This window comes from Pelophylax lessonae, assembly GCF_965119305.1.
Source record: "Pelophylax lessonae genome assembly, chromosome: 9".
Classification (NCBI taxonomy): domain Eukaryota; kingdom Metazoa; phylum Chordata; class Amphibia; order Anura; family Ranidae; genus Pelophylax; species Pelophylax lessonae.
This window is the reverse complement of record NC_138776.1, coordinates 173,475,079-173,500,591: the sequence shown is the minus strand read 5'-3', so window position 1 is coordinate 173,500,591 and position 25,513 is coordinate 173,475,079. Positions and strand designations below refer to the sequence as shown.

General features: G+C 41.2%; 1 protein-coding gene across 1 annotated transcript in view; it reads left to right on the top strand.

Moving 5' to 3' along the window:
* Window positions 1-25,513, top strand: part of MMRN2 (multimerin 2) — an 87,089-nt gene that overhangs the window by 25,556 nt on the left and 36,020 nt on the right. The window contains exon 2 of the mRNA XM_082269348.1: window positions 23,733-23,855. Within this exon, the coding sequence (XP_082125474.1) occupies window positions 23,733-23,855 (123 nt within the window). The remainder of the gene's footprint in view (window positions 1-23,732; window positions 23,856-25,513) is intronic.

Below are 25,513 nucleotides of genomic sequence, written 5' to 3'. Positions count from 1 at the left end.
CCAGACCTCAATGCTCATTTGTTCTCACAAGTGAGCAAAAACGCATGGATAAAAAATGGACCAGCAGGAAAACATGAACAATATGTATAGTCCAATCTGCTTCTGGTTCGTTATCCCCTCTTTCCAATAAAATCCTCATAAGCCGTACCACATGTAGAAATAAAAATACCTCCAATAGTGTAATATGTCTCAACACCTTTATTAAATATGTACACCAAGTTGCACTTACATTTTGTAGTAAAAAGCAAGGCACATCATCATAGTAGGGCGATAAGGAAACAGCCGATGTTTGCTGTATACTGGCTCTACGCCAGCCCAGCTAGTTCCGAGATGCTCCTCCGCCACGTAACGTATTGCCGGATGCGTCGTCTGGTCACGTCCCGACGCGTTTCGTCATATCCGACTTCAACTGGGGGCGTGACCAGGACGACGCTCACGGCCCATTAATACCCCGCTTGACACATAGCCAGCCTATCAGCGTTCCTGCAAGCTGACCGGAAGGACAGCATCAATTTGTATAGCGGAAGTAAACATCAGCCAAGCCAGATCCCAATACCTCCCCGCTCTGCGTGGCCCCTAAACCTGATTCATGGACAACGGAAGTGACACATCAGAGTCAGAAAAATCTATTGAGGGAAAAAGGTAGCTTATTGCTAATCTGGCTGCTGGAATATATAAAGTATGGGCTGTATTGATGTGATCCGACCGGATAACTTGCCAAACGCCAGTCACATATTCATATACCAACATTAATAAAATGTCAATAAAAAATTACACAGGTATGGTTTCACAAATAGGAATTCCTTCATACCTTTAACCACATACTTCCAATTAATATTACCCTAAAACATTTGCAATCAATCTGACATGAGCCTAAAATTCATTACAAACTTCATTTTTTAAAAACATCATGTTAAAAAGACTTTATTTAAAATACTAAAATATTTAAAATATTATATATATATATATATATATGTATATATAAAAAAGATAAGTATTATCCTCATAAATGTTCTAAATCGCATCACCGGTAAAACCACCACTCATTAATAAATTAATAAAATTAATTTATTAAGAATTACTAATGAAGCAATTAATGTCAAGCTCTATGTTAAGTCCCATCGGAGCGAGGGACTGGGTCAGGAAAATCCACTTCGTCTCACACTTGGATAATTCCCTGACCCAATTCGCCCCCCTCCACGATGGGGTAACACGCTCCACACCCCAAAAGTGTAAACTCCTAGGGTCACGCTGGTGATATTGACGAAAGTGGGCTGACACATTGTGCTCATGCTTCCCTTAAAATATATTTGTAATGTGTTCACCCACTCAAATTTTAAGGGTTCGCTTCGTGCGTCCTATATAGATCAAGTTGCATGGACACATAAGTGCATAAACTAAGTGGGTGGTATCGCACGTAATAAGATGTTTAATATTGAAGGATTTGTTAATAGCCGGAACAGAAAAAGACTGCCTCCTCCTAAAATTGGTTGGTGCAAACGCACAAGCTCTGCACCTTCCACATGTAAATGATCCTTTTAAGTCGGGAAAGAAGGAGATGTTAGGGGGATCTAACACTTTCTTCACTATTTGATCTCCAAAGTTAGGAGCTCTTCTGTATATGAAGGAGGGTTTATCTGGCAGGACAGGGCCCAAGGTCCTGTCCATCCTCAAAATAGGCCAATGTTGCCTGAAAATCCCCTCAACTTTTTTATAGTCATTCGAAAAATCAGATAAGAAACTCCACTGTTTGGGATCATTATCATCCACAGGGGGTTTAATACGTGGGCCTAAAGGTCTTGGGGCGTCAAAGATTTTTTGAATGTCTCTATCCAAACCCGCCTCCTCATACCCTTTGGCCAAAAATCTCTCCTTCAAAATGTCTGCCTGTTCAATATAGTCTTCAGTGGACATGCAATTGCGTCTCACATGCATAAATTGGCCTCTAGGTATATTTTTAAGCCAATTCGGATGGTGGCCACTTTGGATTGCAAGATACCTGTTGCGATCCGTTGTTTTAAAGAATACCTTGGTAGCCAACAAATTCCGATCTCTTTTAATTGTCACATCCAAGAAGTGAATCTCACTTTGACTATATTGAAACTCCAACTTAATATTATTCTGATTGGAGTTTAGATGTTGCATGAAGGATAATAGACAATGTTCAGAACCTTCCCATATGAAGATAATATCGTCTATGAAGCGCCGATAAAATTTCAATTCCGACCTCTCCATATTAAAAAGAAATGTGTCATCCCATTCAGACATGAATATATTGGCCAGGCTGGGGGCAAATTTGGCGCCCATCGCCACACCAGTCTTTTGGCTAAGGAAACTACTTTGATACCAAAAGAAGTTGTGGCTTATGCAAAAATCAAGAACTCCCCCTAAGAAGACTTTCTGTTCCCGTGGCAAATCATCCCTCTTGCTCATGGCCCAATTTAACGCCAAAAGGGCATCCTCATGCTGGATGATGGTGTAAAGGGACGACACGTCGGCGGTCACCAAAAAGGCAGACGAGTCGTCCCCCAACATCACATCACCCAGCGAGATCAGGTCAGCTGTATCCTTCAAAAATGCCCTGGTGCGTGTCACACTTAATTGTAAGAATTGGTCTAAATATTGACCGAGCCGAGCATTCACCGACCCTATTCCATTCACTATAGGGCGTGGGGGCGGGTTAGTCGGATCCTTGTGGATCTTCAGGAGTGTATACAGGATAGGAATTCTACAGGAACTTGGAATTAAATAATTCCTTTCCTTTTTAGTGAGAACTCCATCTTTAAATCCTGAATCAACCAATATTTTTAAATTCTCCACAAAAATCGCAGTTGGATCACCCGATAATTTGGTATATGTAAGGTCATCACTTAACATGTCATGAATCTGATCATGATAAAATGATTTATTCATGATAACCACCCTGCCTCCCTTATCCGCAGGCCGAATGATAATATCTTTCCGTGATTCCAGGGAGTCCAAAAACTCTTGTATGTGTCTGTATTTTTTATTGACTTCATAACCTGGTTGGAGTGCCTGGAGATCCCGTATTACCAGTCTCTTAAACACCTCAACACACTGGTTATTGCTAACCGGTGGGTTGAAAACAGATTTATTTCACAAACCACTATTTATCATACCTGCGTTGCCTCTATTACTTATTGATGAAATAGGGTTGTTTATGAAATATTTTTTCAAATTAAATTTCCGGATGTATTTGTGTGTGTCAATATACACATTGAATTTGTTCATAGGCCTCTTAGGTGCGCATTTGACACCTTGGTCCAGGATGTGCAATTCACTTTTAGTGAAATTTACATCACTGATGTTGAAAATTCCTTCATTTATCAATCTCTCCTTCGTTTTTTTGCGCTGTATCCTTCTCCCGGCCCGTACTCCTCTTCAGGGAGCATGTTCTCTCTGTACTGTTGCCTGTCCGGTTGAGGATTCTTGTTGTAAGAGCGATGATGACCCCTCCCCCTGCCTCTCCCTAAAAAAGGCTGCCTTAAAGAGTTTTGGGGGGTTTTTGGTCCAGGGCCCTCAGTCTCACCATTTGACCAATTGGCTAAAACCTGATATTTGTTCTGAGTAGGTATTCCTATCAACTATGGGTTCCCTCGAGCAGTACCTCTCTTTGTTTTGTTACCCCTATTAGACCCTTTAATGAGTGGACCCATCCATTCTGTGACAGATTTCACCATCACATGTGATACCCCTACTTTTGGGCGGACCACAGGGGTCAGCGGTTGAGTTACTGGCTGTGAGCCTCCAGTGCCTCCACTGCTCGTGGCCTCCATAGGCGCCTCTATTTCCGGGGCCTCTGTAGGAGGCATGGATGGTAAATTGGCTTGCCAGCAAAATACCTGTCCGTTTTTAAAGTCCTGTAAATCCCTAGTGTATTTTTTTTTTTTCCATAAACGTTTTTATTGAATAGAGAAATAAAAGAACCAGTACATTTTACAGATATGAATAGCACAAACAAGAACGAGATGTACAATGAATAATCTTTATGAAAGTTATCAATCAGCAATACAATAGCATAGGATTGATCTTCAGATGTAAGAATAAACTCTCATCACCTATGCAAGTTATTAACAAAGATCCTAGTGTATCGGGAGGGGGAGTTGATTAAGAAAAGAGACGTAGGTAAAGGGGATGGTCTGTAACTCTCTAATTCTTATGGGGTAAAAGAGAAATGGGGGTACCAACATACATCAAATTGGCGTCTTTGCAAAATTGAATCAGTGCATAAAAGAAAGGCAGAGATTGTATAAACCATGTTTAAGGGATCTCCTCGCAACCCTTGTTTAGGGGGGAGAAACCCTCCGTGTATTCCTTTAGGGTCTAAAAAGATATAAACCTCTGTTTTCCTATTTAATGGAGTGTCCGGTCATCATTATTATTCATAAAGGCTTGATATTGGGGCGTCGTCTTGTAGTGGAACCAGCATGCCCAGGTTTTGGAGAATTTTTTTGGTGTATCTTTTGCTATGTTTATAAGTTCCTCCATTTCTGCGATTTTGTTTATCCTAGTGAACCATTCCATTACTGAGGGAGCTTGTGTAGATCCCCAGTGTAAAGGTATGCATAGTTTTGCAGCATTTATAAGATGTATAGGCAATGTTTTAAGATAAGCAGGAATTGGGGTGTTTGAGTGGTGAAGCAAAAATTGTGCGGGGTTAAAATCAAGGGAATATGTGGATACCTGAGTTGTAATCTGGTGAACTCGCGACCAGAAGGGTATTTTTTAACTTTTTTAAGGTGAGTCTCTTTATCCACCTTGTCTAGTTTATTTTTAGTGTTAATATTAAATTCTCTGATCTCAGGAGAATCACCTTTTGTTTCAATTTTGGTCTGAAGGTCATGGAATTTTTTTATTCAAAATATCCATTTTACGTTTTTTCCTTTGCAGTACCAAAGACTGGAGGTCTAAACCTGCTTGGTGGAAAAATTTATACCACTCGGAAGTAGAAAGGTCATCAGTCAGTCCATCCTGTGGTGCCACATCCCACCGGAGACCCCTGCTGATGATCCCCTCAGAAATATATGCTTCCAAGGTGGCAATGTCCCACCAGGCCCTTACTTGTTTTTCTAAAGTGAGGGCTAAGGTTTTTAGTGTGATGTTAATATCCTCATCCACTAAGGGAACATTACTTGGTGTAACAATATTTTTAATATCAAGTTGTCTGGTGCTCAGAAACTTAATAGCCTCCATAGCAGCAGAGTCAAAATAGATAAATATAAATGGAGATCTGAGTCACACCCTGACTATAGAAATACCTCTGCGCTTAGAAGGAGTCAGCTGATAGCTGTAATACACATTGCCAATAGATGCAGCTAGTTCAGAACGTCCCAAAAGTCCTTAAAGGTGAATAACAGAAAGTCCCATAAGCAGCCGATGAAATTGTGCAATCTATCTTTCTGTTATTCACCTTTAAGGACTTTTGGAACGTTCTGAACTATTTTAAGTGATTTTAAGTGATTTATGTCTATATTTATATTGCTCACTGGTCACTTTATTATCCAATTAGATGTTGGATCTTGCGCTACTATTATTTATGATTTATGCTTTGTATCAAATATTTCCGTTATTTGGTTAAGTAGCTGCATCTATTGACAATTTGTATTACAGCTATCAGCTGACTCCTTCTAAGCGCAGAGGTATTTCTATAGTCAGGGTGTGACTCAGATCTCCATTTATATTTATCTATTTTCACTCTGCTGCTATGGAGGCTATTATGTTTCTGAGCACCAGACAACTTGATATTAAAAATATTTTTGTACCAAGTAATGTTCCCTTAGTGGATGAGGATATTAACCACTTAAGCCCCAGCCCTATTTCGGACACTTTTTGTTCACAAGTTAAAACCAGTATTTTTTCCTAGAAAACTACTTAGAACCCCCAAACTTTATATATATTTTTTTAGCAAAGACTCTGGAGAATAAAATGTCGGTATTTGCAATATTTTTTGTCTCGCGGTATTAGCGCAGCGGTCTTTAAAACGCAATTTTTTTGGAAAAAATTTGAAAAATCGCATTTCACTGCATTTAAAAAATACTAAACAGTAAAGATAGCCCATTTTTTATATATATTGTGAAAGATGATGTCACGCCGAGTAAATAGATACCCAACATGTTACAGTTTAAAATTGCGCCCCCCGTGGGATGGCGACAAACTACGGTCAATAGAGATCTCAATCGGCGACGCTTTAAATTTATTTAACGGTCACCAGTTTAGAGTTAGAGTGTAGCTCTTTTTCTTAAGTATTGCACACGCTCTGGCTATCATGGCGATACCTCACATGTGTGGGTTGAACAGCGATTTCATTCGCTGCTCGACTTCCGTATACGTTTTTTTTTTGCGAGAGCAAAAAACGGGGGCGGCTAAATTTTTTTTCTTTTTCCTATTTATTTTATTTTTTTTAACTTTATTACAGGTTTTTTAAAAAATATATATCTGATCACTTTTATTGCTGTCACAAGCAATGTAAACATCCCTTGTGACACCAATATGTAGTGACAGATACTCTTTATAGAGGGATCGAGGGTCTAAAAGACCCTAGACCCCTCCACTACACTTCCATGTATGCAAAACACCGAAAACTGCGTTTTTGCATACAGCCGTTTTTTAAATTTGCCGCTTTTTGCAGCACAGTAACCCGAAAGTGACGTCATGGATGCCGCCTCCGTGTTACCTCATCGGAGACCCGATCGAAGCCGTTTCCGGCATTGATCGGGACTCCATCCAGCCGGCGGACGTGCCGGCTGGGTGCTCGGGGCTCCCGGTGGGACGGGAGCCCCGAGCAAAGTCACGGAAGGCGGCGGGAGGGGGAGGGACGTCCTCCCGCTCACCCGGGTAACGATCGAGCGGCTCCCTAGTCTCCCAAGTCTGCCGACGTATATATACGTCGATATGCGGTAAGTGGTTAACATCACACTAAAAACCTTAGCCCTCACTTTAGAAAAACAAGTAAGGGCCTGGTGGGACATTGCCACCTTGGAAGCATATATTTCTGAGGGGATCATCAGCAGGGGTCTCCGGTGGGATGTGGCACCACAGGATGGACTGACTGATGACCTTTCTACTTCCGAGTGGTATAAATTTTTCCACCAAGTAGGTTTAGACCTCCAGTCTTTGGTACTGAAAAGGAAAAAACGTAAAATGGATATTTTGAATAAAAAAATCCATGACCTTCAGACCAAGATTGAAACAAAAGGTGATTCTCCTGAGATCAGAGAATTTAATATTAAAAATAAACTAGACAAGGTGGATAAAGAGACTCACCTTAAAAAAGTTAAAAAATACACTAGGGATTTACAGGACTTTAAAAACGGACAGGTATTTTGCTGGCTAGCCAATTTACCACCCATGCCTCCTACAGAGGCCCTGGAAATAGAGGCGCCTATGGAGGCCACGAGCAGTGGAGGCACTGGAGGCTCACAGCCAGTAACTCAACCGCTGACCCCTGTGGTCCGCCCAAAAGTAGGGGTATCACATGTGATGGTGAAATCTGTCACAGAATGGACGGGTCCACCCATTAAAGGGTCTAATAGGGGTAACAAAACAAAGAGAGGTACTGCTCGAGGGAACCCGAAGTTGTTAGGAATACCTACTCAGAACCAATATCAGGTTTTAGCCAATAGGTCCAATGGTGAGACTGAGGGCCCTGGACCAAAAACCCCCCAAAACTCTTTAAGGCAGCCTTTTTTAGGGAGAGGCAGAGGCAGGGGAGGGGTTGTCATCGCCCTTACAACAAGAATCCTCAACCGGAGAGGCAACAGTACAGATAGAACATGCTCCCCGAAGAGGAGTACGGGCCGGGAGAAGGATACAGCGCAAAAAAACGAAGGAGAGATTGGTAAATGAAGGAATTTTCAACATCAGTGATGTAAATCTCACTGAAAGTGAATTGCACATCCTGGACCAAGGTCTCAAATGCGCACCTAAGAAGCCTATGAACAAATTCAATGTGTATATTGACACACACAAATACATCCGGAAATTGAATTTGAAAAAATATTTCATAAACAACCCTTTTTCATCAATAAGTAATAGAGGCAACGCAGGTATGATAAATAGTGGTTTGTGAAATAAATCTGTTTTCAACCCACCGGTTAGCAATAACCAGTGTGTTGAGGTGTTTAAGAGTCTGGTAATACGGGATCTCCAGGCACTCCAACCAGGTTATGAAGTCAATAAAAAATACAGACACATACAAGAGGGTTTGGACTCCCTGGAATCATGGAAAGATATTATCATTCGGCCTGCGGATAAGGGAGGCGGGGTGGTTATCATGAATAAATCATTTTATCATGATCAGATTCATGATATGTTAAGTGATGAGCTTACGTATACCAAATTATCGGGTGATCCAACTGCAATTTTTGTGGAGAATTTAAAAATATTGGTTGATTTAGGATTTAAAGATGGAGTTCTCACTAAAAAGGAAAGGAATTATTTAATTCCAAGTTCCTGTAGAATTCCTATCCTGTATACACTCCCGAAGATCCACATGGATCCGACTAACCCGCCCCCACGCCCTATAGTGAATGGAATAGGGTCGGTGAATGCTCGGCTCGGTCAATATTTAGACCAATTCTTACAATTAAGTGTGACACGCACCAGGGCATTTTTGAAGTATACTGCTGACCTTCTGATCTCGCTGGGTGATGTGATGTTGGGGGACGACTCGTCGGCCTTTCTGGTGACCGCCGACGTGTCGTCCCTTTACACCATCATCCAGCATGAGGATGCCCTTTTGGCGTTAAATTGGGCCATGAGCAAGAGGGATGATTTGCCATGGGAACAGAAAGTCTTCTTAGGGAGAGTTCTTGATTTTTGCCTAAGCCACAACTACTTTTGGTATCAAAGTAGTTTCTTTAGCCAAAAGACTGGTGTTGCGATGGGCGCCAAATTTGCCTCCAGCCTGGCGAATATATTCATGTCGGAATGGGAGGACAAATTTGTTTTTAATATGGAGAGGCTGGAATTGAAATTTTATCGGCGCTTCATAGACGATATTATCTTCATATGGGAAAGTTCTGAACATCGTCTATTATCCTTCATGCAACATCTAAACTCCAATCAGAATAATATTAAGTTGGAGTTTCAATATAGTCAAAGTGAGATTCTTGGATGTGACATTTGAAAGAGATCGGAATTTGTTGGCTACCGAGGTATTCTTTAAAACAACGGATCGCAACAGCTATCTTGCAATCAAAAGTGGCCACCATCCGAATTGGCTTAAGAATATACCTAGAGGCCAATTTATGCGTGTGAGACGCAATTGCACGTCCACTGAAGACTATATTGAACAGGCAGACATTTTGAAGGAGAGATTTTTGGCCAAAGGGTATGAGGAGGCGGGTTTGGATAGAGACATTCAAAAAATCTTTGACGCCCCAAGACCTTTAGGCCCACGTATTAAACCCCCTGTGGGTGATAATGATCCCGAACAGTGGAGTTTCTTATCTGATTTTTCGAATGACTATAAAAAAGTTGAGGGGATTTTCAGGCAACATTGGCCTATTTTGAGGATGGACAGGACCTTGGGCCCTGTACTGCCAGATAAACCCTCCTTCATATACAGGAGAGCTCCTAACTTTGGAGATCAAATAGTGAAGAAAGTGTTATATCCCCCTAAAATCTCCTTCTTTCCTGACTTAAAAGGATCATTTACATGTGGAAGGTGCAGAGCTTGTGCGTTTGCACCAACCAATTTTAGGAGGAGGCAGTCTTTTTCTGTTCCGGCTATTAACAAATCCTTCAAGATTAAGCATCTTATTACGTGCGATACCACCCACGTAGTTTATGCACTTATGTGTCCATGCAACTTGATCTATATAGGACGCACGAAGCGAACCCTTAAAATTAGAGTGGGTGAACACATTACAAATATATTGAAAGGGAAGCGTGAGCACAATGTGTCAGCCCACCACTTTCGTCAATATCACCAGCGTGACCCTAGGAGTTTACACTTTTGGGGTGTGGAGCGTGTTACCCCGTCGTGGAGGGGGGCGAATTGGGTCAGGGAATTATCCAAGTGTGAGACGAAGTGGATTTTCCTGACCCAGTCCCTCGCTCCGATGGGAGTTAACATAGAGCTTGACATTAATTGCTTCATTAGTAATTCTTAATAAATTAATTTTATTAATGTATTAATGAGTGGTGGTTTTAACGGTGATGCGATTTAGAATATTTATGAGGATAATACTTATCTTTTTTATATATACACACACATATATATATATATATATATATATATATATATATATATATATATATATATATATATATATATATAATATTTTAAATATTTTAGTATTTTTAATAAAGTCTTTTTAACATGATGTTTTTAAAAAATTATGTTTGTAATGAATTTTAGGCTCATGTCTGATTGATTGCAAATGTTATAGGGTAATTTTAATTGGAAGTATGTGGTTAAAGGTATGAAGGAATTCCTATTTGTGAAACCATACCTGTGTAATTTTTTATTGACATTTTATTAATGTTGGTATATGAATATGTGACTGGCGTTTGGCAAGTTATCCGGTCGGATCACATCAATACAGCCCATACTTTATATATTCCAGCAGCCAGATTAGCAATAAGCTACCTTTTTTCCTCAATAGATTTTTCTGACTCTGATGTGACACTTCCGGTGTCCATGAATCAGGATTAGGGGCTACGCAGAGCGGGGAGGTATTGGGATCTGGCTTGGCTGATGTTTACTTCCGCTATACAAATTGATGCTGTCCTTCCGGTCAGCTTGCAGGAACGCTGATAGGCTGGCTATGTGTCAAGCGGGGTATTAATGGGCCGTGAGCGTCATCCTGGTCACGCCACCAGTTGAAGTCGGATATGACGAAACGCGTCGGGCGTGACCAGACGTTACGTGGCGGAGGAGCATCCCGGAACTAGCTGGGCTGGTGTAGAGCCAGTATACAGCGAACATCGGCTGTTTCCTTATCGCCCTACTATGATGATGTGCCTAGCTTTTTACTACAAAATGTAAGTGCAACTTAGTGTCCATATTTAATAAAGGTGTTGAGACATATTACACTATTGGAGGTATTTTTATTTCTACATGTGGTACGGCTTATGAGGATTTTATCGGTAAGAGGGGCTAACGAACCAGAAGCAGATTGGACTATACATATCGTTCATGTTTTCCTGCTGGTCCATTTTTTATCCATGCGTTTTTGCTCACTTGTGAGAACAAATGAGCATTGAGGTCTGGTGAGTTACCACTTCTTCTGATTTTACCCCTGGCACTTGGTGGTGGATAAGGAGATGACCCTGATAGATTGCACAATATCACTGGCTGCTTAGGGGACTTTCTGTTATTCACCTTTAAGGACTTTTGGGACGTTCTGAACTATTTCAAGTGATTTTAAGTGATTTATGTCTATATTTATATTGCTCACTGGTCACTTTATTATCCAATTAGATGTTGGATCTTGCACTACTATTATTTATGATTTATGCTTTGTATCAAATATCTCCGTTATTTTGTTAAGTAGCTGCATCTATTGGCAATTTGTATTACAGCTATCAGCTGACTCCTTCTAAGCGCAGAGGTATTTCTATAGACAGGGTGTGACTCAGATCTCCATTTATATGTAGCAGAAAACAAATTGGCCAAAAATGTAAAAAAATTTTGATTTTTACATTTTTTGTAGGGGAATTTCATATAAAAAAATTTGAAAAATATTGTTATTTTTTCAAAATTTACGCTATTTTTTTGTTTATATCACATGATCAAAAAATCGCACAGGTGATCAAATACCACCAAAAGAAAGCTCTGTTTGTGGGAAAAAAAGGACGTCAAATTTGTTTAGGTGCAGCGTCGCAGGACCGCGCAATTGTCGCAAAATAGGGCCTGGTCAGGAAGGGGGTAATATCTTCCGGGGCTTAAGTGGTTAAGATGCAGAAAAGGAGAGTCTGAATATAAAAACAAACCGTGCAGCTTTGATCAAAGTTGAATAATGCCTTTGCTATATGTGTTGACCATTTAGGTACCTCAGGAAGCCCGACATGAAAACTCCTGGGATGTTACTAAAGACATTGCTAAGAGACACCTAGATGTTACTGTTCACCTTTACAAGACCGAGCTCTTTCAGTTCCCTGATGCAGTAACTCTGAACTCAGCATTTGAGAGCTCACTCCTGTGATTGTGAAGGTGAAAAGCGACCATTAAACGCCACTTAGCAATGTCCTCTGAGTTTTCGTGAGCTACATAAATGGCCTACACCTATAGCAAGGACACTATTCAACTTCGGCCAAAGTTTGTTTTTATCTACAGCTGCATAGGCAGTTTTTTTGGTGAAGATGAACTTACTCTTTGGGGTATCTACCATAGTAAAAAAATATGCACTTAAAGCAGATATGAACCCTAACAAAATATAAACTATTTTACACATCCACGATGTCCTAACCCTAAGCTGTGTAACACATTAAAGTAAAGATCCAGGCTTTCACAAGCTCCTGGTACGTGATCACAATGCCAAGACAGTGGAACACCAATTCTCTGTGAAAGGGTAGAATCTTTTTTATAAGCAAAGCCATGGAAAGTAACCTTTGGGTTGGAGACCAGAGAATGTCCTGCTGACAGATGTTATACATTTTTTTGTAGCCATTCAGGTAAAAGGGCAATTGGGATTGTTAAAAATAGCAAACATGTTATATTTACTTGCTCTGTGCAATGTTTTTGCACAGAGCAACTTTGATACTTCTCTTCTTGGGTCCCCCACTGATGCTCCTGGCAGCTTAACTCCCCCGTGTGCCCAACATTACAAGCCGATTGCCATGGGGGCACTCATGCATGCTCGATCCCGAGCTCCCATAGACAGGCAAAGTGTGGCTCAGCCCTGACCCCGACTCTTCCATCACTGGTTGTGATTGACAGCAGCAGGAGTCAATGGGAGAGAGCCAGACGAGTCTTTGCTCTCGTGCACAGCACTGGATCGATATTTGGGCTCAGGTAAGTATGAGGGGGGCTGGGTGGGGGGCAGAAGGTTTTTACTGAAGAGGTTTCAGATAAGGAAAGGCTTGGATCAGTTGGTTCTGATCCCACACAGCCACCAGTGCATTCACTACTTCATTAGAGAATCTCTGCACAAGGGATAAACCGGTCTAGTTTGGTGTTAAACCTGGGGACCAGGAAGTCACAATCTGGGGTCCTCCACCAAGAAACCCTTTTAGCTATAGAAACCATTCTCACAGTCCATGTGCTGCCTGCTGGGGTAGTCTTTCTGCCAATGGTCCAAACCTCCTCCCCAGGATAGAATTAATGTTTACTTTTTTTTGTTACAGTAAGATTTCTGCCTGCGACTCTTCAGGGACAAAATCAAGGACATGAGAGATTCATTAGGCAGGGCCCATGCAGCAAAATGCTCAGAGGCCTCTACAACTGTAGAGCCAGAGTAAGCAAAGTTTTAATTCAGGCAATAAACTTCTATGTAACTTTGAAGAACTCCCAGGAAAACAATGAGGAGGAGCCACATCAGATTTTTTTACATTTTTAGGTTTTTGTTTTTGTTATCCTCTTTTAATTAGTTGAACTAGATGGGCTTTTGTTTTTTTATAAGGCTATGTAACTATGTAAGATGCAGCTAAAGAAGAGTTAAAGGAATTTTTAGGACTCAGAGGAGAACAGACCAGACTCGCGGTGTCAGGACCATGGGAATGGGTACTGCAAGTAACCAAGAACGCTTGCTTGATCATGAGCTGGAGAGACCTGATACAGAGGGACTGCTCCTCCTATGCCTGAGATCCAATATGTTGCATTGCTCGACAGAACCAACTTAGCTGTAAACACCAGGTAAAAACATTGGGTACTCAAGAACAGGTTGCTTAGAACAGGAGAAGTTCGATTGGCCAGAGGTGACTAGGTCACTAGGTGGCAGCAAGAACTAACCGATGTAGAACGGCATGTCTCTTGCTAATAGCAGCAATGGCAATGTACATTCAGCTGTGGAGAGTGCCGCAATGTGAAGCCCAGTGCCCGAAGATCACATTCCAAGTTATCCCTGCAATCGGCAAGCCCAGTGGGGTCAGGGTATGGCCTCCAAAGCTACTGCTAAGGGTATGCCGATTAGGATAGCTGCATAGGAGACCAGCTCAAAAAGCATGCAGAGAAGTCCTGGCGTCTTTTATCTACTTAGAAAAGTTTAGCTATTCTTTTGATAGTAAAAATTATTAACCTTTCCTCAGTAAATAACAGACGTCTCCCAGGACACTAGAAAAAAAACGAAGGCATGCTGGGTGGGTAAACCGGAAATCCTCCTGTAGGTGGAAGTTTATAACCTATTTGTCTATGAATCCTATGTCCCTTGATGAACAAAAAAGGAAAGAAATTTATAAAAAATTGATGTATGATAAAATAAAACATATTTGTAAATGAGCATGTACACCCCTAATTACCAAAGATAAAGGTAGTACACAACAAGTTAACAGGCATATAATGTTTATTTCTCTGCAAAAAATATGTCCTGAATTTCTGGTGGTCTGCTTGTGTTTCCATCACAAAACTTTCTTATATCGGCTTTCTATAACACATTCAGCCATTCATTCATAACCAGTTGCTATGCAGTTTATACTACACATAGAGCATACAAGGTTCAGCTGTCTAAATGCCAACCTCCATCCCTTAATCTCCTCTCCCCACTTCTGTCGTCTGGAAATGAATCATTCCAGATGTCCATTTCCAAGTTTAATACCAAGTAAAAATGCTCTTATTGTTTTTTTTGCCAAAAAGTGAGTCAGCTGCAGGCTTATATCGTCCAATGGGATAAAATCAGAATATTGCTACAATAAAGTTTACAGCAAACAAAGAATAATTTTACATATATTTTATAATAACATAACAATTTATGTAATTTGTTGATCTAACACTTCAGTTGATGCTGGTTATATATATTATAGTTCTTCTAAAAAGAGAGCAGACACTCTAGCTGGCAGGCTTGTTTTAGTATTGCTCATGTACGTATATTTACACCATAGAAACGCCTGCTACTTGAATAATAAATTCAAGACTGCACAGTAACAAGCCAAGGCAGCCAGAGCACCTACGCACGCTTTGAATGCTAAATGACCAGCTAATGCTTGCTGCCACTTGAGCTTGCCTAATGACTTCCTTTTAAAGTGCTTGGGTGTCCTGAGAAATACTGCAGTCCGTAGGGACATCAAACAGGAATAACCTGTTACATTGGTCAACAATTGAAAGTTTGTTTGTTGTCCATCAGCAGACAGCTCCAACCAAAACTGGTTTCTGGTATCAACCCTCGTGAGAGCCTGGCTCCATCCATCCCACCATGTTTGCCATATCCAGCTTGACTTTTTGTAAGTCAGTCGTGTCACTTGTTTATTGCAAAGAGCCAACACTTCAAAAAGAGAAATGAAATATACTTCCTAGGAGTGTTATGGAATAACCTGTTACATTGGTCAACAATTGAAAGTTTGTTTGTTGTCCATCAGCAGACAGCTCCAACCAAAACTGGTTTCTGGTATCAACCCTCGTGAGAGCCTGGCTCCATCCATCCCACCATGTTTGCCATATCCAGCTTGACTTTTTGTGGTGTCACTTGTCTATTGCAAAGAGCCAACACTTCAAAAAGAGAAATTAAATATACTCATTAGGAGTGTTACAGTAAATGTAAGAACTTAAAGTTTAATGGCAAAACCTTTTTATCACTTTGTTATATGAATAAAGCCGGCACACGAAAAGGCTTCTTCCAAGTAAAATTCTTTATGCCAACATGGATAGCGGTGACAACATGACAAATCCTGACACGTTTCGGCTTTACGCCTTCCTCATAGCATTTTTTTTCACATTGGATAGCGTAAGGGTGGGTATTACCCCTGTGAGGGTTTTTTTTTTTTTTGCCATCTCTGTCCCACTTGGGAGATTTCCTTTAATTTCCTGTCCTGTCCCATACCCAAAACAGAAAGTGAGAGAAAATCCCTCCAAAGTGAGAGAATCCCTGGGTGTTCCCCTCTATTAATGTTCAGGTGTCAACCCAAAATTTGGGATTTTCTTTTACTTTCACTTTTGATGATAACAGTACACAGGACACATAGAGAGGGCGAATCTCCATAACAGCAACAAAATCCTGGCAGGTGCTCTAATTCCACTCCACTCTGTCCAAAATTAAAATAAAATGTTTGCCTTTAGTTACAATTGAATTTTTTTGTAAATAGACAATGACTAAGTGTGAAGCACTTAAAGTGGAACTAAAGCCAAAACATCTTTGAATTTGGATAGAGTAATAGAGGGTTATAACCCCATCAGGCTTTTTTTCCTGCCATCTATGTCACATTGGGGAAAATTCTGTTCAATTCCCATCTCAAAGCAAAGGCAGGAAGTGAGAGGAAATAGCTCTAAAGTAGGGGAATCCCTGGTTGGCACCAGGGTCACCATAACTAGTGTCTCTATTGGAAGATTTCCCTCTATTAACATTCTATCCCAAAATTTGGGATTGTTTTTTCACTTTTATTGATAGCACTAAACAAGATAAATAGAGAGGTTGAATTTCCCTAATGGGGCCAGAGACAGCAATAAAATCCTGACAGGTGTTCTAATTCCTCTCCACTCGATCCAAACTTTAAAAAAATGTGGCCTTCAGTTATACCTTAAAATGAATAATTCTTTGCTCCCACGCTGCTTATTTTAGTTTCCAGGAGAGAAGTAAAATGCCTGCATCTGCAGGTATGAGTGAAAATGTGGCTCCCTTCTCCTGTCTCTCCCCATGTATTTGCACTGGCGCTTTGTGATTTGGGCTGCAGAAAGAGTCCATAGCCATGTGCAAGCTCAGAGATGTTGGTTTGGAGCCTGAACAGAAAATTCTTTCTCCTGCAGCTGAACAGAGCATTGATTAACAAAAGGTGAGTATGTGCCCACCTTTAGTAGGGGGTAGAGCTGAGTGAACCTTTTACTTTGCACTGCATGGTCAAAGGAAAGGTTCATTCTATTGTGTAGGCTGCAAAAAAGAGAAAAATATTTTTAGACCATGTGCCATTTCAAATAGTATACCAGTATTACTATAAAAATATTGAGAGAATGAGTTAGCTATTGCATAATAGGTGACATAAGGTGTTATATGTACCTGAGTTGTAAGTGCCTCTGATAGCGTCTCTAGAACCCAAAAAGTTCAACCAACTTTAAGGCCGGGTTTATATATGCGTGGCCGGCCACGATTTGCGGCCCAGGGTCCGGTGCGTTTCTGTTCATCGGTTCAGGAGCAAATCAGGTCCGCATTGTTCCCTAAATTTGCACCTGATCCGGACCCAAAAATGCACAGGACCCTTTTGTACCCTACATGTGTGAACCGGCTCCATTGAGAACCAGTCACGTTCAATTCGATGTGGTTAAAACCACATCTAATTCGCATATATGTGAACCTGGCCTAAAGTGTTTGTTACCCCAACAGTTCATATTCCTGATATGTGCCTGCTGTGCTATGTACCTGAATGAAAACATATCATGTTCTCTTTATTTTGCTTCCTTTGTGTGAAATTCCAGGTGTTCTTGCCAGTCTGTCTTGCTTTCCTATTAAAAACTGACCACACTAAGCAGAACACACCATGGTCAGATCTCTAGCTGTGCTAGGAACTAATTGTCCTCCAATGATCAGGCGTGTACCGACACCCCCATCCCCCCCTGCACGGCCTTTCACTGGTAAGCTCATTGTACTGCTGCTTCTCCTCCCCTAGCTCTTATACAGCTGAGAACAGAGGGTCTGGGATCACTTAATAAAAGAGGGGGAAAAAAGGTATTTATGTTTATTATAGCCAGTGTTGGTCATGTAACCTAAAAAAAGTAATTAGTTATAGTTACCAGTTACTTCTCCCAAAAAGTAACTAAGTTAGTAACTGAGTTACATCAGTAAAAAGTAACTAATTACCAGGGAAAGTAACTATTGCGTTACTTTAAAAAAAAAATAATCAAATATGTCAAATAACTTGTATGCCCCTTGTAAGCGTGGTATTTACTTAGTGGTACCTGAGTGGTATTTGCTGAGTTGTACCTGCGTGATACACTGGTACGGTACCCGAGTGGTATTTGCTGAGTGGCACTGGTGGTGCCTGAGTGGTATTTGCTGAGTGGTACTGGCTGGCTGTGTGGTACACTGGTACCTGAGTGGTATTTGCTGAGTGGTACCTGAGTGGTATTTGCTGAGTGGTAAATGAAGTGGTATTTGCTGAGAGTGGCACTGTGGTACCTGCGTGGTACACTGCCAGTGTATAGGGTGGGTGGGTAGGTGTGTTTGGGGGTCAATGGGTGCATAGGGTGGGTAGGTAGGTGTATTTATGGGTCAGTGTGTGTATAGGGTGGGTAGATAGGTGTATATAGGGGTCAGCAGGTGTAAACGCTGCTCACTGGAGCTCTATTGCGGCAAAGTGGCTCGATAACGTCTGGCGACGTAGACCTATGTCGCCAGACATTCCCCTCTCTCGGCGGCGCGCGCGCCACCGGAGGCTCGCACGCCACCGGAGGCTCGCTCCCGCTGTGTCACAGTCACAGCGGGAGTCGGGCCAGGGGAGGAGCGGTGGTGATCACCGCCGCTCTTCCCAATCGTTGGGGAATCGAGTGTGGAGATCCGCCCGCTTGTGTAAACAAAGCGGGCGGATCTCCTAAGTGACAGGCAGGGTCAGATTGCAGGGTTCAGCATAGCTGAACCTGTGATCTGTCCCTGTGTCATTCAGTCGCCTCCCCCCACACACGTTAGTAAGCACCAGGCATACATTGACCCCTTGATCACCAATAAAAATTAACCCCTTCCCTGCCAGTGTTATTTTTACAGTAACAGTGCATATTTATAGCACTGATTACTGTAGTAATGTCACTGGTACCCCCAAAAGTGTCAAAAATGTCAGTCAAGGGTCCGATCTGTCCGCCCGCAATGTCGCAGTCCCGCAAACAAAATCGCAGATCGCCGCCATTACTCGTTAGAAAAAAAAACACCAAAGACGACAGAAATCTTTCTCTTAGTTAGTAAATGCAATAACTTTTGCGCAAACCAATCAAAATACGCTTATTGCGATTTTTTTTTTACCAAAAATATGTAGCAGAAAACAAATTGGCCTAAAATGATAAAAAAATTAGATTTTTACATTTTTTTGGGGGGAATTTCATATAAAAAAATGTGAAAAATATTGTTATTTTTTCAAAATTGTCGCTCTTTTTTTGTTTATAGCGCAAAAAGTAAAAATCGCACAGGTGATCAAATACCACCAAAAGAAAGCTCTTTTTGTGGTAAAAAAAGGACGTAAATTTCGTTTGGGTACGGCGTTGCACGACCGCGCAATTGTCAGTTAAAGTCGCACAGTGCCGAATCGCAAAAAGTGGCCTGGACGTAAGACAGCAAAATCCTCCGGTGGTAAAGTGGTTAAAAAAAGATCATAAATTGTAGGGAGGGTCCCACTTGTTTTGCACAAATGAAGAATGCACATTCGCATTTAGACATATCAGCTCCACACATTTGCAGGGACTAAACAATTTTTTTTTTTTTTTTTCGTGGGAATCTGCACACACCTCAGTTTTAATATAGACCCTTGTATCATTGAACCCAAGGAGCGTGATAATCTGCTGGGAACTGTGAAGAAAATGAATGTAATTGTAAGCATACAATGACCTTTAAAACAACCCCCATTTCCTAACATTGTTCCTGCTGGTGGCTGGATGGTGGGTAAAACACAGTGATTTAAACACATCGTATAAGTAACGACCGACCTTCCTATGAAACCACTGAAATATTTTCTTTGGCCTAAATCTGGGGCTGTCAGATGAGACACGTCTTAAAAAAAAAGTAAACGATGTTTATTTTAATTTTTCCCAAGCTTTGTTCATCTCTATCCTTTTCATATGTAATGTCTACCACAGGAAACACTCGTTATGTAAACTACTTTAATGGAAATGTATAGGGATTTTGTTTATATTGTATTTCCTTATCATGTGCACATTTAATGTTTATCTGAAATGTTTTACTATAGTGAACATTTATTTTGCATTTAAATATTTTTTTGTTATATTTTTATTGTTTACATTTCAAGCAGCCGGTGGATCACTAGGCCTATTTTCCATGATGAATTTGAACTGCTTTTCTTAAAGTTTATGTATACGCCATCATCCCCAAAACTTATTTTTATATTTTGGATAGAGTAGGGTGGAGTTAAAACATCTACAAGGTTCATTTTTTTTTTTTTTTACTGCCAGTGCCCTGCTGGGGAGATTTCCCTTTGCTTCCTGTCTTGGAGATGCAAACAGGAAGTGAAACCACAGATCACAACAAAAAAAGCTTACAGCAACAAAAAATGTCCCCACTCTATCCAAAACTGAAAAAAGTTTTACCTTTACATATGTATTAAAGCAGAATGTAACTGTATCTGAGCACCACAAACTAAAAATGCTATTAAATTATTTTTTAATATTCAAAACAAATTCACCCATCCACACACGCTTTCATGATCTATTTTGTTGAGAAACCCCTCCAGCATTTCTTAGCTGTGATCCTCTTGAGAAAAGGCAGATGACTATTGTAGCATTTATTTGGAATCCATGCGCCCTTAGCTCAGGCATGCAGGCAGGAGGGTGTGCTAGGCTCCTCCTCTCTTCTATATAAGGGCTCTCCAAACTTTTCAATTAAAGGGCCAGTTTAATGTTCCTCAGACTTTAATGAGGCCGGATTGTGGCTAGTGAGGGTATTAAATGTCCCGGGCAGCATCAGTGGAATTTGTGGTCAGTAGGAGGTGGAATGGTGCCCCTTCATGGCATTAGTGGTACTAATAGTGCTAGGGTTGCCACTTTTTCTTCAAGCTTGTTTTTTTTAGCATACAGCAGGGGTGTCAAACTCAACTTCATCGAGGCCCGCATCAGCATTATAATTGCCCTCAAAGGGCCGGCTGCATCTCTAATACTAGATGTCCAGAGTATCCCAAACCCCTTAAATTTAGATGTTTAGAGTCCACCCCCACCCTCTCTTACATCAAAGTGCACCCCCTTACCTTGTGTTTCTGCTTGGAAGAAGTTGGTGGCAGAGCCGGGAAGGGAAGCAGAAAGTGCAGGGTCTGCAGGAGGCCCAATGGAGGGCTGGAGCTCTACTACAGCTCCAGGAGAGGTGTGAGGGCCACATGAAATGGAGTGGAGGGCCGGATTCAGCCCACGGGCCTTGTGTTGGACACATGTGTCATACAGTATAGGATTGTAACAGACCTGGAACATCTTTGAGTGCTGCAAAGAGAATAGTAATGTGGCGTGCATAGTGCCCCCTTACCCTCCTGTAAGGCCCTGTTCTGAGCCACATTCCTGTCTGAATATTGTGTCCGGGTTTCAGGTTGACTAAAACCCGGACTCATGATTCAAAACCCAGACTTTCTGGGGGAATCCCAAACAGGTGGCAACCCTAAATAGTGCCCCATTGTTGGTGTCAGTGGGAGGAATAGTGCATCATATCATTGGTAGAAGTAGTGCCCCAAGGGCTAGATGCAGGCTAGTAAATGTGGCCCATCTGTCCCTCGGGCCGCAGTTTGGGAACCCCTGCTCTAGGTGAAAGAAAAAAAATGCCCAGGACGACTCTTGGGATGTATGACATGATTTTGGCCTAGGCCAGAAACCAGGAAACAACTGAAGAAATGTAAAAAAGTGCATTCTCTTATTAAACCACTTGCCGTCTGCTCACGTTGAGCCTACTGCGGCAAAGTGGTTAGTTATCGTCTGGCGACGTAGACCTACGTCGCCAGACACTCCCCTTTCTCGGCGGCGCGGGCGCGCCGCCGGAGGCTCGCTCCCGCTGTATTCAGTCACAGCGGGAATCGGGCCAGGGGAGGAGCAGCGTCAATCGCCGCTGCTCTTCCCCGATCGTCGGGGAATCGAGTGTGGAGATCTGCCTGCTTGTGTAAACACAAGCGGGCGGATCTCCTAAGTGACAGACAGGGTCAGATTGCAGGGTTCAGCATAGTTGAACCCTCGATCTGTCCCTGTGTCACTCAGTCACCTCCCCCCACACACGTCAGTAAGCACCAGGCATACATTAACCCCTCCCTCTCCAAAAAAATTAACCCCTTCCCTGCCAGTGAAATTTTTACAGTAACAGTGCAAATATATAGCACTGATTACTGCAGTAATGTCACTGGTACCCCCAAAAGTGTCAGAAATGTCAGTCAAGGGTCTGATCTGTCCGCCGCAATGTCGCAGTCCCGCAAAAGAATTGCAGATCGCCGCCATTACGCGTTAAAAAAAAAACACCAAAAATGACAGAAATCTTTCCCTTTGTTAGTAAACGCAATAACTTTTGCGCAAACCAATTAAAATACGCTTATTGTGATTTTTTTTACCAATCATAGGTAGCAGAAAACAAATTGGCCAAAAATTTTAAATAAATTTGATTTTTAAATTTTTTTTGGGGGGGGGGGAATTTCATATAAAAAAAATGTTAAAAATATTGTTATTTTTTCAAAATTGTTGCTCTTTTTTTGTTTATAGCGCAAAAAGTAAAAATCGCACAGGTGATCAAATACCACCAAAAGAAAGCTCTGTTTGTGGGAAAAAAAAGGACATAAATTTTGTTTGGGTACGGCGTTGCACGACCGCGCAATTGTCAGTTAAAGTCGCACAGTGCCGAATCGCAGAAAGTGGCCTGGACGTAAGACAGCAAAATCCTCTAGTGGTAAAGTGGTTAAAAAAAAAGAAAATAATTAAAAAAATAGGTAATGCTGAGAGAGTTTAGTTCTGCCTTAAAGCCCAGCACCACCCAAAATATTTTCTCTAGTTTTTAACAGTGTTGAGCAATGCTGACAGGAATTCTAACCCTCCGTTACTATACTAAAAAAAAAGAAAAATGTATTTATGTCTGTGTTGCTATTGGAACAGGTCGGGTGAACTCGTTTTCATTGTGATAGTAAGTAAAGGGAGTAAAGCCCCGTACACACGTACCGATGGTCGGCATACAAATGTTCCTCTTTTCTCCCCGGGATGTCGGTGTCTGTTGAAAAGTGCAAAGACAGCACAAGGACAGCACAAGAATTTTGTCTGCAGACTTCAGCTGACTGCAGAAGTGATGTCATGTAATGGTTAACTTTCCCTGTGTTTTTAATTTTCTGAGCATGCCCAGTCTTGCAAATCTGCGGTCTGTCGGCCGAATTCTGTACTGACAGGCGAACAATCGTCCGTTCTGGTGTCGGCATACAAAAATTTTCATGTTTGCAAGAAAGACTTTTGTCCGCGGATTGTGCGCAGACATCTGTCGGAGGCACCATACTAACACGCGTACAATCGGCAGATCCTTCGTCCACCGACGTTTGTATGCCGACGATCGGTACGTGTGTACGGGCCTTTAGTAATGCCCCATACACACGTGCAGATTATCTGCAGACTTTTGTCTGCAGACTTACCAAAACCATATAATATGAGGTCAAACCTAAACACTTTCAATTTGTATGCAATCCGGCAGGCCCTTGCACTACATAGAAAAGGTAAATCTGCAGACAAAAGTCTGCAGATAATCTGCACGTGTGTATGGGGCATAAAGGGCAATCTCCCATATGGAGCCCCAGCAGGAGGCAGTAAAAACAAGGTTCCCCTTCAAACCTTGCCCATTCTATTTCAAACTTAAAAAAATTAGGCTGGAGGTACACTGTAATGAGCCCTTTAATGTTTGTTTTAACTAAAAGGTGACATGTTCATTGAAAAATATTGCATAAATGTTTTAATAGTGTATTCTTTTTTCCCTATCTAGAAAATGGTGTTCGGTGGTGAAAAGCCAAATGGTATCATATGTGGATTTGTGCAGAACAGAGAAATATGTGATAAGGTCTCAGCAGCCCTGTCCCTTTGGAACCCCAGACTGCCAAAAGACTATGTGAGTATAGAAATAAAAATCCTAAAATATACTTAAAGTGTATGCAAAGGCAACTTTTTTTTTTTTTTAGTTCTGGAATAGGAAAAGGTTGGACACTTTGACAAGTTTGTACTGCTGCCTGTGTCTCTGCTGGTGAGATTACCTCTATGTCACTAAGAGCCCTTTCACACTGACTAGTTTTTAATGCGCTTTTGGTGTTTAAAAAGCAGAAGAAAAATGCATGAAATATATCCCTTGAACTCCTAAGGAACTCTTCACACCAATGAGCTGCGGGTGCGGTGCATTTTTAAATATACTGAATTTGTGGTGCACCGCAGTTGCGTTTTTGGTGTACTTTTTGAGTCACATGTCCATGTTTCACAGGTGCATGCTGGGAGTCTGGCAACCAGAAAACACATGGTAAAGGAATCAAAACCACATATGTGATTTTACGCTGTTTTTTTCAGCGGAGCAGTGCAAAAGAAAATGAATGTGATGGGAAATGGGGAAAAAAACAACTTCATTTTAGCAAGAGGTGAAGAATATCCTTGAATGGGGCATCTGTTCCTGTTTAATTGACAGGAACTGAAGGAAAATCTCCTCTGTGGGATATAGACAATATGCAATTTTAACTATTCTCTAATGTCTAAAACTTAAAGAAAAAAAAAAACGTTTTGACTTTATGAACACTTTGGAAATGTCAATTTGCAATGGAGCTACTCTTTACTTTGCAAGAAATAGGAAAGGTATCCATCTTCCATTGGGTCATACAGAAGCATCCTTTAATGTTTTTGAATCTAAATCAAATACCCACAAATCACAATGAGCTCTTGCCATGGCAGTTTATAATGTGGAAAGTTATGCCAATGGACTGGAGTCTGTATTGCTATGGAGTTTTCATTAACACATTCATTAGCCCTGTACGCAAGTTGGATTCTCTGTGAGAACACATCAAAGGCTCACAAACTGCAGGTGAAAACAGAAGCTTGATGGCCAACTAAGCTTTTAAACTGTTATGTTATCTCACCCCACCACAGGGTTTCAAGGAACAATAAAAAAAAAAAAAAAAAACAGTACATAGCCTGAATCTAAACTTCCACGCACCTGAAGAAATATGTTAGGGTGCCGTTGCTTCTTAAATCTACTAACAGTGAGAGTTTATGTATAGTGGTGGCTAAAGGTTTTGAGAGTGACACAAATATTATTTCTCTTACGTCCTCCGACAGTCGCCGCCTCCTCTACGTCATCACTATTGGGTATTACAAAATAGTGCAAAATGTGACAATTATACTTAATCTTGTAAATGAGTAGATAATAAATCCAATAAATAAATGAATAAAAAATAGAAAATAGTTATTAAATATATGGTGTTTGAAGTGAAGTAAAAAAACTGGGTATGTATACAAAGTTAGTGGTTACAATTGCCACTATAAAATGCTAAATGAGGTAGTTGTGAATAAATACTATAAAAATGCCAATTGTATATCCTTTTGTTAAATGCTCATGTAATGTGTCGGTCTGGACACTGGGGGTCACACTTACCCTGGGACACACAGAAGTGTATAAGCCAGATAACAGGAACTAAGTAATTCTCAAACCTGCCTGTTGGTGGTCCCACAGGACCAGAAAGATCCCATCTGGGTGTAAAGGGAAAAAATAAAAGATCCTTAGTGTGACAA